The following is a 15,378-nucleotide window of genomic DNA, read 5'->3' as shown; positions in this document are numbered from 1 at the left end:
GAAACGCAAGGACTATGGAATCCCAGCACGGCTCTGTGGATGGCACAGATGCTCCCTCTGCTGGGTGACTGTCAGCAGAGCACACAATGGTTTCAGTTACCAGAGGCTGAACTGAAACAAATACCTGCAGAAGGACCAAAGGTGCTCTCCTCCAAGGACTGCAGACAGCACAGCGCTGCTGGGAGGACACACGTGGGAAGAGCTCGCTGGTGTTGCTTCACCATCACACACTGCTTTCTGACCCCATCAGAAACAGACGTTCAGAGCTGCTGCAGTCCTGGGTCAATTAAAAGCAAGTTGGACAAGAAATAAGGAACATCAGAGTTATCTTTTGGCGACTTTATTTACCAAGGTCAAAATCTGCAACCATCTAATTGTTTTGACAGATATTTACAGTTCATATGAAGCACATACGTTGGTTTGGAACAAAACAGCAGAGCAGTTTGGTACTACACCTCTCACTCTCAGGATATGAATTTCGTTCTTTCTCTATGAAGTAAATCCAAAATCAGTACTTTGTGATGAGTGATTACTTAAAGAGCAAACCCATGTTGCTGGTGAATACCTCCATGATGAAAAATCCAGCTGCTCTTTCCAAAAGAGGATAAGCACTGCCTAACCTTATGCCTGGCAGCACTCCGTATTTGCTCCACTTGCTGAAATACAGAAACAATTGGCCACCATTTTTTTTTTTGTACAGTCTTAACATGTGATGACTTCTGTTATTATGATGATTCCGTATTACAAAAGAAAGTAAAGGAACGACAGCACGCAGTGAGGATGAGGATTCTGCACAGAGGAGCTGTCACACCAGTCCCAGCACTGCAGATCAGTCCCTCTGAATGCACACACACTGATGGCAGACAGTGACAGTCCAATTTTGGAGGTGCTGAGCACTCCCCAGGAGCAATTTACTCATCTAATGGCTTTCTCAGCATTGCTCGTTACGGCTGGTGTGCAACAAAAGTGTCTTTTTGTGTCTGACATGACTGAGAACACGAGCGTACGCTCCAGTCTGGCCTAAAGGAAATGTGTTGTGGATGATGGACGCGTTCTATCCAGAAAGTCTGGAACAAAAGTGTTTCTACAGCCTGCTAACAGTGGGACTGTGGAGCGCAGACTCTCACAGCACTTGCAGGAGCTCTGCTTGCTCAGAAACCCACGAGTTCAAAATGAGTAAAAGAAAAACTGACCACAGGGAAAGCAGTACACATCCGGGGATGAGCACATCTAGCTTCACTCAGGTCCGAGCTAGCACAGCACACACACGGAGCTCTAACGCCTTCTGCACAGCGCAGCCCATGGTGCAACTCCTGCTGACAGATCTGGAAGCAGGATCCGACCCTAACTATGGAGAACAGAGCATTGATTCATCATGCAGGAAGCGCTGCGCACGCGTTGCTCTGTGTCATGGAACGGCGGAACAGCTGAGCTTGGAGGGAGCTCTGGGGGTCAAGAGGACTCCCAGCGCTGCCCCACGTGGATTTTAACACCCAGAAAGAGCCCTGGTCACATCAAACACAACGCCTGCCTGAAACAAATCAAAGTGATACCGACCAGCATCTGTGAGAGCAATCAGATCTGATGTGCAGATATTATCAGCTGTAGGGAAAAAAGCCCCGATTCCTTTTTTTCCCCGACACCCATTTCTTCTGTAAGTTGCCTACAGACATATAAAATTAATTCAAATATCTCCTACACCAAAGAGGATCTCATTTGACTTTGTGCTATCCATAAAAATATACGCTTGAAAATCTGGTTCACAAAATATTCCATTTGTTTACTAAAATGAAATATATAAACTGTCAAAATACGTATATAAACTTAATTTTCGGAACTTGTGAAGATCACAATTCAGCTACAAAATATACCGACCGTCTACCTGTTTGCAATAGAGTATTTTCTTACAAAGATACCATGACTTTGCAAAATATCACCTCCTTTACAAAATTAGTCCAGAAGTTTCGCACCACTTTCAGCATACAAACCACGGAACCTCATGAAACCCTTTGGTATTTTCTTCTGTTCTCTGCTTCATCCTACTTCTATTTGGTTTACGTCCCATAGCACAGCAGAATCTCCAGACAGAACAAACAGTGCATATTTCATCGTATAGATAATCAGCACGCCATTTCTTGTTCCATTATAGACGCCTGTTGTGCCCAGCAACTAAAAACAAACCATTGTGAAATCATCCAACTTCTGTGCCCCGTTCCTCATTCTACAAACTGTGCTTTAAAAACAATTGCACGTGTTGAGCTCTCTGAAGTCAACACCAATCCGTGCACCCAGGCATCTTCAGGGCTGCTCCTCCCGCTGCTTTCTGCAGATCCTTTCCTAATTTGATAAACACAGCAAACATTGAAGGAAAAACAAAAACAGAAAGAAAAACCTGTAAAACTGTCAGCTGAAAAAGAGGAAACATAATTTACGCCTCGAGCACAGGATTAGCTTCTTATCACCTGCACCTGTAAAGAGCAACTTACAGGTTCAAATTAAAATATTTACATACAGATAACTGAAAGGAAGAGCAAGGATTGAAAGAGTTAAGAAATCAAAACATACACTGGTTATAAATGTTACTAACAATGTTAACTATGGCAAGGATTCCATTCCATCCACGTTTTAATTGAAACCAAATATTGTCCCCATGACAAGAGGTAAAAACTGCCAGAGAAATTCTGATCACCTGCCTGGTAAAACACCAAAATCCTTTTGTTGTAGATGCAATCTCGACTGTATATAAAGTTTCCAGTTGTGCCAGCAGGAATTGTGGTGAGGTTTTCTCGTCTCCTTTTTGTACTTTGTCACCAACCACGTTGTAAATAAAATCTATACAGTCCTTAGGTTGTGAAATCTAGGTAGAAAAGTTTCACTTTTGACCTTTCATCTAGTTAAAAAATTCAGTATAAAATAAAACAAAAAAATTCTCTGAAATTTCAACAGTCCACCAAAGTTTTACCTCCTTTTCTTACACGCTTTTATGACAGTAAAGATCTTTCAAAGTTTTTAGCTCTTCAATTAGAGTTTTGTTCTGGTTTTCCAGGACTGCAACTCGGTTCTCCAGACATTTCACATATTCCTTCTTCTTCCTACGGCACTCTCGAGCAGCTTCTCTGCAACACAGAACAGAAGTCCCTGTTGTTTACCTGAGATTTGTCTCTTTTGCCAGCGTTACAATACTGACCAACACGAAGAGAGAACTGAAATCATGAACAAAACGAATGGAAAGCTGCACCACCACAGGTGGAAGGCGTGACATGGAACAGCACCTGGTAACACCTATCAATCTGCAGGGAAAAAACTGTTTTCCTCCGATGGTGTGGGACACACAGAGCACAAGGCACATTTTGATCAAAACTTCCAATTTTTGGTCACTGTTTGCAGCACATCACACCGGTGGCAGCAGTGTTAGCCTACATGAATGACCCCTGTCCTGTGAAGACACATCGACCCCGAGAAGGAAAGGCTGAGGGAGCTGGGTCTCTTTAGCTTCGAGGAGATTGATGAGTGACTTCATTAACGTTTATAAATACGTAAAGGATGAGTGCCAGGAGGATGGAGCCAGGCTCCTCTCAGTGACATCCAATGATAAGGGGCAACGGGTGCGAGCTGGAACATAGGAGGTTCCACAAAAACATGAGAAAAAAGGTCATGGTGAGGCTAACAGAGCACTGAACAGCACTGCCCAGGGAGGCCGTGGGGTCTCCTTCTGTGGAGACATTCAGAACCCGCGTGGATGCACTCCTGTGTGACCTGGTCTGGGTGTTTCTGCTCCAGCAGCAAGGCTGGGTGATCTTTCAAGCTCCCTTCCAACCCCTGACATTCTGTGATCTCAGCACAATGCACTCACATACCTGTTCTTCATCAGCCTTATCTCTCGTTTCAGCTGCGGATCGTCTGTCTTACTGGACTGTGACGTCAGGGTGACAGGAGATGTCATGACCACGGTCTGGGGGAGGGAGGTGGTGGTCGGCGTGGTGCGGATCTGGTAGGTCTGCATGTCCCCTGATGCAGCTGTGGTGGTCACAGCACAACACGTCAAAACGTGGCAGCGTTACCAAGAAACACACCTGTGTTACTGATCAGCACTTGTAACCGATCCCATACTCACTCTGCACTACCACCTGGTTGCTGGGCACGAGTATCTGCTGGCCATCTGATGTCTGTGCATACTGCAGGATTGTTGTGCCAGGCTGAGTCCCGCCAGCATTCGTCATGGTTAAAGTCTGCAGGCCTTGCACTCCATCAGCGCCGGCACCGGCCAGCTGCAATCCATTTGCAGCAATGGCAACTTAAGGAGAGAGGGACATGCAAGAAAATATCTGTCACTGTACGTTATAAAACACAGATAAGGCTGCAGAATGTACATCTCCTCCAGTCGGCAAATCTGTATCTCAACCCACTGCTGAAAAGCACTGCGAATTTCAAAAGGCTTTTCATGAACCCATCCCTGGGGACAAAGGGGGAACAGCAAGGCCACAGAACATGGGGGGACAGGAGGTCCTCCAGGCATCTCCTGCGGCCCACAAGGAGCCTTTTGGTGCAGACCTCAGGTATACAGTGGTACCCAATCACAGCTTTTGGACTAAATCTAACAGGCTGTTCTGTGTTTCATACAAACATCCTTTGAACGCCTTGTCTGGATGTGCAAAATTTAAGATAATAAAGCAGAGTTTACCTGGAGCCTTTCGACACCAGTCTGGTTTCAGACAGGAAACGGTACTAATGTTATTAACTATCAGACAAATAACCAAACCTTATGAATTTCATCTTAGTCTCAAATGTGTAAGAAAACAGATCTGTATTTTACAGATTTTATTTCTGTTTGGCAGAGATCTGTGGAGGCAGGCACACATTTTGTACAACGTACTGTACTGTCCAGTGCTTGTCTGGTAGATGGGTGTGGGAACAGACATGGACGTGACAGTGGAGACCCCAGGACTTTCCTCATCTCCTTTTCTATCCCTTGTATCTTCAGAAGAGAGATCTTTCAAAATTTTTCTATGAAAAAGAAGAGTTTATCAGCTGTAATGGCAGGCAAAGATCACAAGTTACTGCAGTAATAGTTGCCAACTACTGTCCCTATTTTGCATTGCAGAAATGAAAACTGTTTGTTTGATAGAAAAGAGTTTGAAGATTACCAGAATTTTGCATGAGGTGACTGTGTCCAACTCTTTCTGTAATTACATTTTTGTAGTTTTTAAATTCTAGGTTTTTTATTTAATCATTTGAATCATTTCACGTGTTAAGAGCAATTCAAGACAGCTACTGATTTATAAGAGATCTGTGTGTGCAGGTCAGCGCAAATCCCACGTTTTCAGTAATTATCCTCTAAAAGCCTGAAATCCTTGGACTGGTAAACCTGCAGTGAGAACCTGCAGCAGCCAGAGCAGATTTCAGTAACCTCCAGTGTGCCAAAACGCTTCGTACTGAAGTCTGTCTGGTACTGCAGCTGCATCACTTCATTTCAGTACAATCCTGCATCAGAGTTTCCACCACAAGCATTTTCCAGGGGTTTATAGCTGGCCTAGGAAGGGATTTTTCTGAGTTACAACTTGATACTCAGTTCTCTCAAGAACAAACCTTGGACACCCAGTTAAAACCAGTTTGCTCTGCCTAACGTCTGAATAAATGAGAAAGGAAAAGTAAGCACAAAGTTACTTCAGGAAAGTTTAAAGTAAGATCTTTCGCTCCGTCAGCACACAGCAAGACAGCTTACTTGTTCCCTGCGTTTACGACATCACGGAGTGAAATTAGAGCTGATAAACAATTTTCCCTGGGCCACATCACCTCCAAGTCAACCTCCAGCCCGCTAAGTCAAAGTTTCCCTGCAGCAAATGATAGCTCACGTGGCATCCTCAACTTGTGCAGTGCACGAGCAGATCCAACCCGTGTTTCAAGAGGAGGAAAACAAGGCAGGGGTCGACAGAACAGAGAAAGCTGTCGGAAGAAGCTGCTCTTTTGGATTCCAGTAACAGCACGAAATAAAGCACACGCAGCACTTACCGGTAAGATGGACGACGCGCTAAGATCCCCCGAGCTTTCTGAGTAGAGCCTATGCTGTCTGATGAGTCCTGAGAATCCTCGCTCTCAGACAAAGATGACACCTACAAAACACATCCCATGTGGGTACCCTGCGTGCCACGGAACAGAGATGCAGAACAGATCACACGTGTTATTTTTGTCCGAGCTGCAGCAGCACGAAAATGACACAAATGCGGCTGATTACACAGAGGAAGAAGAAATGGTGGATTTCTGGACTCAGTGCTATCTAATCTCTGGCAGTTCTGTTTCACAGTCAAACAAAACATTTTCACTCTAAAAGCAAAGGCTGCAAACCTATCAGCTCCCTATAAACAGAAAACTCAAGAGATTCTCCTACCATAAGCTGACAAACTGCCACCACCTGAAGCCAATGGCCCTACGACTGCAGGATTAATCCAACCAGAAATTCTAAAACAATTTGAAGAAATACAAATAAAACTCTTACAGACCCAACTACCTAAAGAGCTGACGTGGCCTGCAGAGGTACAATGCTCCCAGATGAATTTGTCTGAGGAGACCGAGGGAACAGAAACAGGAACACCATTTATGTACAAACACATGAAATGAACGTATTCTGCAGAGATGAGCAGCACGTTTTGGTGGCCAGAAGATGAGAACCAAGCGACAATAATATTTAAGGCAGAAACATATCAGGGAGTAAATACATAAAGTTATCTCCAGCCTCATCCCACTGTGTTCACAGGCAGCTGCCAAGTGTAATTCCTTCCCTTGAAGCTCCTTATTAAATACAAGCTAACAAAACACGTCCTCGTACTTATCTGTGTGCCAGCAACAAGAATGCACACAGCTCTGAGAAAAGCTTCTCTCACTTAACTGCTGCCACTGCCTCAGAGATAAAAAGCACAACCTACTATCAACACTTAGGAAAAAAAAACAAACCCACACTGCTCACATATGACCTTTTTCCCTCTGAACAAGGCCACAATGCACATAAATTACCCAAAAATACAGGGTTACCTTCACTGGGGACCCTGCAGTCAGAATATAACAGGAAAGGGGCTCAAGGCAGCCCAGTAAATCGAGTGCTGAGCTGCTTTCAGCAAGGTGAAGCGTGTTTTCTTTTCCACTATCAGTTATAGCAACAATGGTAGGCTGAAGAAGTGTCAGTGGTTTTCTTCTCATGGTTTATCAGTTGAATGTCACATGAATAGATAAGCACAGCTAAAAAGATGAGAAACCAAGGAGTGTTTCAGCACAGCCCTTCCACTCGCTTGGTGGATTGCTGCAGTTATTTCACAGTGTAACTTCAGTGCCTTGCTGCCCAGAGGGCTCTGCAGCCCAGAACTGAACGGAGCTGTAACAGATTCAGCTGTCGCTCCCCAGGGCACCTCTCTGAAGTGGCTTGAGCAAAAATCACATGGCGAGTGAGTAAGCAAGCAGAGCAGTTGGGTACCACAGAAATGGAGTCACAGCGCACGTGGTGAGCAACCAGCAGCTCCCCCACCATCACTCAGGTCTGCCTTTTCTTCACTGGGTTACGCCGTGCTCTCCTTACTGAGTTATTGAAGCACGCTGGTTGCATGTCTGCTAAGAGCACCAGCTAGAAAGCTGTGGTTTGGTTTGCCTGCTTTTCTTTTTTTATAAAGGGAGGTAATATCAAACAGCTTAATTTCAGTGACAACTTTAGCACTACAGACAACTTCTACCTTAAATACTCAGTAAGAATGGTGCGTTCCCATCACCCTTTCGCTGCACTCTCACTATCTCTCACAGATACTTAGCAGACTGAGCTGCATCAGACAAGCCTTCACAAGTCTTCTTGTGCACGTAGAACAGGATTCCTGGTTATTCAACAGACACTTTGTGGTTACCTGCACTGTTTGCACCTGGGGTGAGTGGATTACAGAAGAGGACTGCGCTGTCTGAATCACTCCCTGGACCTGGACTTGCTCTCCAGGAAGCTGAACAACTGTCAGAGGAGCAGGACCTCGCAGAGACATCTGCAACAGATCAGAGACCGTGAACAAAGCACAGCTTCTGCAGCAGTCAGAACACGTGAACACATGAAGGAAAGCTAGAGGAGAACATGCATCAGCAGAAGCTTCTTTTAAGTTAAGCCCCAGAAGTTATCCTGCAAAGATGTGCATTTTTCAGGCATATATCTGCATACAAAAAGGCTGAAACTGTTACTTATTTGCCTCAGGTGAGGGAGAAAATCAAATACGCATGATGGGCAAATGATTCAAGTGCTGCAACTTAAATACAGGTTGTCCTAAATGAAGGCCAACAGAGCAGAATTCCTCAGAACCACAGTGCTGAGGAGAGCAGAGCATACATACACAGCCTGCTCCCATATTTCTCCATCAGTGTTCCCAGTTAAAGGCCCATATTTACAGCACTTCACCTTTGCTAAAGGTTAGATTCCATCTCAGGGGCGACTCACAAGCAGAAATACGAGCACTGTGATTCCCACCAAAGTCAGCAGGAGTCTGGGGCACTGAAATCTAAACCCAGACGAAACCATCAACAAGTCCCAGGGCTGAGATCAAACCAACAGCACCAAAGCAATGCAGAAGATGTCACGACTCGTGTGCACGTCGGGCTGCTTGCCCATTTTTAAGCGATGTCACGAAGCCGTTGTGCAAAGATTTCCAAGATAAGAACAGGAGCAGAGCAGGGCAGAAGCTGACTGATCTACTTGGAAAGGCAAGGCAGAAGGGTGGTATGGAAGGTATCAGCCATGAGAGTAAAGAAATGAGGCAAGGAACACGAGTTCTGGCCAAGCAAGCAGAGCAAAGAGCAGATTTTTCCAAGTAAAAATTACGGCATCTCTTAAAATATTTTGCTCCTTAATGTTTTGCAACTATCGATTTCAATTAATGTTGTAGCTGAAATCTAGGCTTAATTGGCAAAACTTTATTACTGCTGCTGCTCCTGTATAAAGACTGTAAAATAAATCACGTTCCATTAGGTCTGCAGTGGATTTCTGTGTGGATTTTGCACGAGCCTTTGTGCTTGAAATTCATCAAGTTACACACGCAGAAGCACAAGTTTCCTCGCCACACTTCTCCACCAGTTTTATTAATCTGCAATGTGTGACAAGATGAAGGAATCGTTAAATCTCACACTGATAGCTTTGCATTTAATGCTACCTGGGGTGCATCACAATATCAAGTTGCACCGGCATCCTTACGTAAAACCAGATCCAAAGATCAGCCCACTGCAGACCAACAGCAGGACGCCTGCTGGAGCTCTGCAGTCTTTGACTCATGCAGTTATCCAAGTTTTGCATCAAATTTAAAACACTTCCATAGATTACCCAGCGGACAAGCTGCAAAACATTGGTTCACAAGAGTGCTGCAGACTTTACCTAGAGAAAGGTGCTTCAGATGCAGACATTTGAATCACGAGGAAGTCAGGTTAGAGCTTTGAATGTGATGTTACCTCCAGGAAACTATGTCAAATTTCCAACTCCATACGCTTTATCACATTAAATATATTCATGTTGGGCTAAAATCCAAGTGTTTCCATGGTGCTGAGCACCCAGAACTGCCATTGCTACAAAAGGAGCTGCAAATGCTTCTTCTGAAAAAAAATGAAAGTCAGGCCCTCGATTCGTTACCGAGCAGCTCCTGCAAGTCAGGCTGCTGGCCGTGTCAGAGCACATTCCACCCAACCCAACTGCTGGGCTGCATCTGCCCATCTCGCTCGCATGACATTAATTTTGGTCTTCTGAATACACACCCTTTTATTAATTGTGCTGTCCATCAATATGTATATTTCTCTCAACCTTCTCTCGTTTTTTCCTTCTCCAAGTGTTTCTAAAATTCAAGAATTAATACAGTTTGTAGCACGTGTGAAAAAAACGTGGCTCTTAACCACCTCAAACGTTTGCCGAGGTTCGGCCCAAGCTTTACCTGTTGAGCAATATGAGAGAGCTGAGCTGCCTGCAGTGCTGTACCTTGTGCGGCCGAGGGCTGGGAGGGCGGCACGGAGCTGCTGCCGCTCTTGTGCACCTCTTCCATAATCAGCTACAAGAGAAGGAACAAGTTCAGTTGGTTAACAATAACTCCTAACAGGAGGCGGGAGCCCGAGCCATGCTTCAGAAAGTCTCAGTGCATGGTGCTTTTAGCCTCGTTTGCACCTTTTTAATTAGTTCAATTAGCACGCTGCCTCCCTAGGCCTCAGAGCAGCACAAAGCAGTGCCTGCGATGGCCCAACGCGGCTGAGTTCTGATCGCTGGCACCACCTCAGGCCCAGTGCTGAATTTGCTGTGAAGAACATTTACCAAATATCCCGAGTTTTGGTGAAAATGCACCATCAGATCATGAGATGTGGGAAGAAAACCTAAACAAAGCAGCTCTTAAAGAAAATGATTTCCCCAACGTTTCGCCGAGCTCGCAGCCAAATCCATCTTCCAGCAGCTGAAGGTACAGAAACACAAATCAGGAATTCAAAGAACACAGAGCTGAGTTTGAAACCCCGCGAGAATAAATGGGTCTCCGCATAACAAACCAAGCAACGCTTCTCTCATCTCCGAGATCTTATATTTAACTGTTCAACACGACCTGACAGCAAGGCCCTCCCAATGCTGGGGGATACGGCGATGTAAAAACGCATGCTGTTGGGTGGGGGGAGTGGGTGGACCAGCCGGGAGCAGTAAGAGATGATCGGTGAGCGTTAAACATTTTGTCACAGAAGGTTTCAAACTGTTGAGAGGACAGTTGCTATGAGACTGGAAATTACATTTCTTTCTGTGGAAATGTGAGTCATTGATTTTTCCCTACTGAGATAAACCACAGCTCTCTCAGCCTGACGTTTACTCAGAGGGTAAGAAGTCAGCACGCACCAGGAGCAGCGTTCGTTCACGCAATGAGGATCCCGGGGCAGAACTCCTCAGGAAGTCACTCAAACCCAGGCTTTACAGAGGGATAAGCGAGGAGAGGGCAATGGTTTGGTGCTACACGAGGCCACGTCCTTCATGCTGCAGGACAAACACCCTCAAGCACCCAGTCCAGCTTCCCACTGTGCAATTCGCCCATTGCTTCAGCTTGCAGCAGCACGAGGAAGGCTGGATTGCAGAGTGGGTCCGTGGGAGCAGTGCTTGAGCTGCACGCAAGCAGCCCCATGTACTCCCTTCTCCCATTGGTGCTGCTGCAGAGCTCACTTCAGCATCTCAGGGGCTGTCTGGCTTTGTTTTTAAGGAGATAAAATAGAGAAGTGAAGGCATTCAAACATCTCACAGCTACAAAGGACAGAGAGCAGAATGAACCGCACCCATCGCAGCTTTGTGTTCCCCCTCCTCTTGCTTTACCGAGGCAAATCTGCATTTTGCACCTGGGCAAAGGGAGATATGTACCAAATGTCACCAGTAAACAGGGCACTGTCAAACTGAAATCCAGTCAGCAGCAAAAAGTTAACATAAATTTCCAGTGCTGCAGAAATAACCCATTCATCTCTGTAGTGCTAAACCACATTCCCCGCTTCCCCCACTCCTTCACTGCTCGTCTCTGCTTGGCTGTCCCATGAAAACTCGCAACAACAGCAAAACTGACTGCAAGAAACAATGAAACTGATAGAAAACCACTCAAAATAAACAAACAGGAGAGAGCACAGAAACCTTTGCTCATCTTTCTCCGAGAGGTGTGAAGTTGTACTTACAGGAATAAAGAAAACAAAATATTTCCCATCACAAATACATTTTCTCAAGTTCATTGCAACGCTACTTGCTCGGCAGAAATCAACTAAAGGTTCAGCCAACATCCATCAATTTTGGTAAAACAAAGTAGATTTGGCAGACAAACTTCACACAGTGAAAGTTATTCTTGCATTTTACACCCTCCATGGGAAGGTACCTCCACTGCTGGGCTCTGCACACTGCCTGATGTGCCTCTGCCCTGCCACAACAACCCACGCACCTGGAAAACCAGGAACTTGGCACTGAAAGGGCCTCTGGTGAACACCTGGAATGCTGATTGCCATCTCTCAGCACTCAGAAATTCAGTTCCAGCGAAAAACCTCAACCTGAAGGGCTCAGCTCAGAAGAGAAGTACTGAAGATGGGAGATAGGAGGGCTGCAGCCTTCACTGTGCAGCTACAGCTGCCTCCAGCAACAACAGAACGTGCATTTATCAGAACTGGCTGCACAGTTTTGGAGTGAAGGAAGAGTTTTGCACCATGAGGGGACACAGAAGGGTACATCTGAACTTGCATTACTCTGCATGAAAACCACTTTTTATCATTAGATGGGCAAGGCTGATGCTTTTCAGAACAAAACCTCACAGTCACTTCAATTTACATGAAAGGATGCTGCAACGGCAGCACTACAAAGAATGGATTTGTCTGAAAAGTTGTGAGAAGCAACTGCCACCACTTCCAATTCCACTTCACTCTGGATTAGTGGCTTCAGATGGAGCCCCAAAGCACAACTGGGGGGCAAAGAATGGAACCACGGAATACAAAAGCTGTGCACAAGGCAAAGCACTGCGAGCTGCAGCGTGGGATCACCAAAGGAAGAATCCACCTTCTTAAATCTAACAGGTGGAAGGCCTGAATTACACTTCAGTATTGAAATGCTGTAAGAGGGACTGATTCTTTAAGGATGCTACAAAGTCAGTGTTCAAAGAATAGTGGAGACTGAGTTTTCTCTTCAAGTGCTAAGTGTGGAGTCAACTCTTGGAAAGGGGAGATAACAGCAGGACAAGGGGAAATGGTTTGAAGCTGAAGGAAGGCAGATTGAGGTTGGATGTCAGGGGGAAGTTCTTTGCTGTGAGAGTGGTGAGGGGCTGGAACAGCTGGCCAGAGAGGCTGTGGATGCCCCGTCCATTCCTGCAGGTGTTGAAGGCCAGGTTGGATGGGGCCCTGGTATTAAATGGCGAGGTTGGTGGCCCTGCGTGTAGCAGGGGGTTGGAGCTTCGTGATCCTTGAGGTCCCTTCCAACCCAGGCCATTCTGTGATTCTGTGAATAATCAAACATGGGTGGATATGATCACAGAAAATAATTCCAACCATTTGGTGAAAATCCACTCCACCACATACTGAAATTTTGGATTCCTTAATGCCTCACAATGTGCTGCCCTCACAAGCAAAAGTTGGTTGCTAAAACACTTTCTGCTTCACCTTACAATGAAGATGCTTTAGGAAAGCATTTTTCACCCAGAAGACGGACAGAGCTGCAATTCTTTTTCCAGTAACCACTGAAAGCAGTGAAGGACAGCGCACCTCGTGCACTCAGCCAGGAGGAGCCCGGAGTCAGACTGCCCGCTCAGCTCACAGCCTTGGCTGCGTTCTGCACCGCACCGAGCTCTTCTCACAGCTCCGGCAGTGCTTTCCACGCATGTTTCCTTCCACTGTGCCCCCCGTTTCTGCCTCAGCAGCGCTCCGAGCACGAGAAACAAAACCCCGCAGGCTTCGAACGGACGGGGCAGACGGCCCCCCGGGGACCTCGGGATTTGTGAGAGGGAAAACGTCGCTGAGATCGTTATGAAACGACACCGCACGGCCACCTGGAAGCGGCCCGGGGGCTGCGGGGCACAAAGCGGATGGAAACGCGCGTCCGGCCTCAGCGCTACAGGACCGCCACCTCCGCCTCGCGGAGCCGCACGGGGAGAGGCCGCCCAGCAGCTCGGGCTCTCCGCGCTCCCCGAGCCCCGCAGCGGGGCGAACCCTCAGGCGGAGCCCGCGGGGCCTCAGCGCCTGGAGCGGGCCTAGGCCGCACCCCACGGCCAGTGCTGAGGGGAGCGGCGCGGCCTGGCCTAGGCCCAGGGGTGGCGGGAGCGCCTCACCGGGCCCGGCGGGGGCGGGGCGGGGCGGCGGGGAGGGGGCGGCCTCCTTCGCCCGTTCTTACCTCAGAGGCCCTCCAGGCCTCGCCGGTGGCAGCGCGTAGGGAGAGCCGCAGCGCCCGTCTCCGCCTCAGGAAAGCAGCGCCGGCGGCATCGTAAACACGGAGGGCCCGCGCGGGACGCTCGGGGTGGGCGGGCTGCGACCATAGAGTCTCCGCGGAGGCCTCGCCTAGAAATCCCCACCATAGAGTTCTCGCAGCGCAGAGCCCCGGAGGTGGGGGCTAGAGCGCCGCTCTGGCACCGCCCACATCCGGCGGCTCCCGAGGACGGAGACCATAGAGAGGAGGAGGCAGAGCGCCGCCGCGGCCCGAGGGCGGGAAGGCGGCTGAGGTGGCGCGCGCAGGGCTGGGCGCGGCCTTATTCTCCATAGAGCGTCGGGCAGCGTTCGCTTCGCGAAAACGAATAAAACCTTTCGTTTATTGTCAGCTGTACAAATTCAGGCGTAAAATAAAAGACAAAAGAGCTGTGGCGCTGGATTTCACCAGAGCAAAAGGCATGTTAAGAGAGAATGACGTATTGTAGAACGCAGACTTTTGCCCTGTAATTTATGGCTGATCTTTTATTTATTGAGAACAGTTCTATTATGAAAAGGAATTTCAGGCAGTTTTAGTCTTAACTAAGGTCAAACGTCCATGAGCAGGGAGGATTTTGACCACCCCGGGGCGATTTTAGGGTTTTCCCTCTGCTGCTCACAGTTGTCATTACGACAAAAAGCTGTGGGGTAGCAGCGGCCTTTCACAGCGATTCTCACAGCACATAAGGGAAATTCCATTCTCTGTTTGCCCCTGGCAGTCCCTCCCTGATGTTCGATGTCTGTAACTGCTGTTTAACTGCTGTTCCAGCACCAAGCGTAAAAAGCAGCGTTGAAAGGGTTCTGATCAAAGCTTTGGTCCAATATGAAAGCGTTGTAGAGAAGCTCCTTATCAGATGGGTGCCAGGGATCCCAGCAGTTGAATAGGTGATACCAGCTCCTGCCTGTGCCATCGGATATCATAGGAGGCCAGGAGAATGCCCAGGAATTCCCTGCTCCCAGGATCAGGGTGCTGGGGCCAGGCTCCAACCTTCAGTTTCCCTGCAAGCACCACCGCTTTGCTTTGTTACGATGCACCCCATCAGAAACACTCACAGAAGTCAACCAAACCCCCAGGCAGGAGTTGATGTGGGCATGGAGGAGGTAGGAACGCCCTCCACAGCAAAAGCTTGGCGTTCTCAGGATTCCTCTTCCTGAGGACGACTCAATGTTTTACCTACACCCGTAGGTTTTACTGGGAGGTCAAGGTATCTCATAACATGCCTGAGCCACAGCTGTGACAACCAAAACAAGAATCTTCAGACACCCAAGAAATCTGATCACTCAAATCTAACATTTATGAAAAGATTTACTAGCTATTTCAGCTTCATTAATTGAACAAGTCTAAGATATTTTTTTTTTCTGTCTTTCATTTTCTTTTAGAGGTTTCCCAATATTAATAAAGATTTACTTAAAACGAAATGTGCACAGGAGAAACCACTGTAAAACTGGCATTTG

The 15,378-nt window shown here is 47.2% G+C and overlaps 1 protein-coding gene across 3 annotated transcripts; it reads right to left on the bottom strand.

The window, feature by feature from the left end:
• Positions 1-324: 324 nt before the first annotated feature.
• On the bottom strand, positions 325-14,372 carry ATF1 (activating transcription factor 1). Of its 3 annotated transcripts, none has more exons than XM_052705257.1 (8): positions 13,856-14,372; positions 9,927-10,040; positions 7,881-8,009; positions 6,010-6,110; positions 4,874-5,004; positions 4,115-4,294; positions 3,858-4,017; positions 325-3,116 (listed from the first exon to the last, which is right to left on the bottom strand). In XM_052705257.1, the coding sequence occupies exons 2-8, from the start codon at positions 10,032-10,034 to the stop codon at positions 2,972-2,974; spliced, it is 954 nt and encodes a 317-aa protein (XP_052561217.1). In that variant the 5' UTR covers positions 10,035-10,040; positions 13,856-14,372; the 3' UTR covers positions 325-2,971. The 3 variants fall into 3 exon arrangements, with proteins under 3 accessions (XP_052561217.1, XP_052561218.1, XP_052561219.1); XM_052705258.1 differs by lacking the exons at positions 9,927-10,040; positions 13,856-14,372 and adding exons at positions 9,380-9,594; positions 9,754-9,830; XM_052705259.1 differs by lacking the exon at positions 13,856-14,372 and having other exon boundaries at positions 9,971-10,040.
• Positions 14,373-15,378: the final 1,006 nt, after the last annotated feature.

The sequence above is a fragment of the Tympanuchus pallidicinctus genome, unplaced genomic scaffold (genome assembly GCF_026119805.1).
Source record: "Tympanuchus pallidicinctus isolate F22 unplaced genomic scaffold, pur_lepc_1.0 scaffold53, whole genome shotgun sequence".
NCBI classification, from domain to species: Eukaryota; Metazoa; Chordata; class Aves; order Galliformes; family Phasianidae; genus Tympanuchus; species Tympanuchus pallidicinctus.
This window is presented reverse-complemented; position numbering and strand designations above follow the sequence as displayed.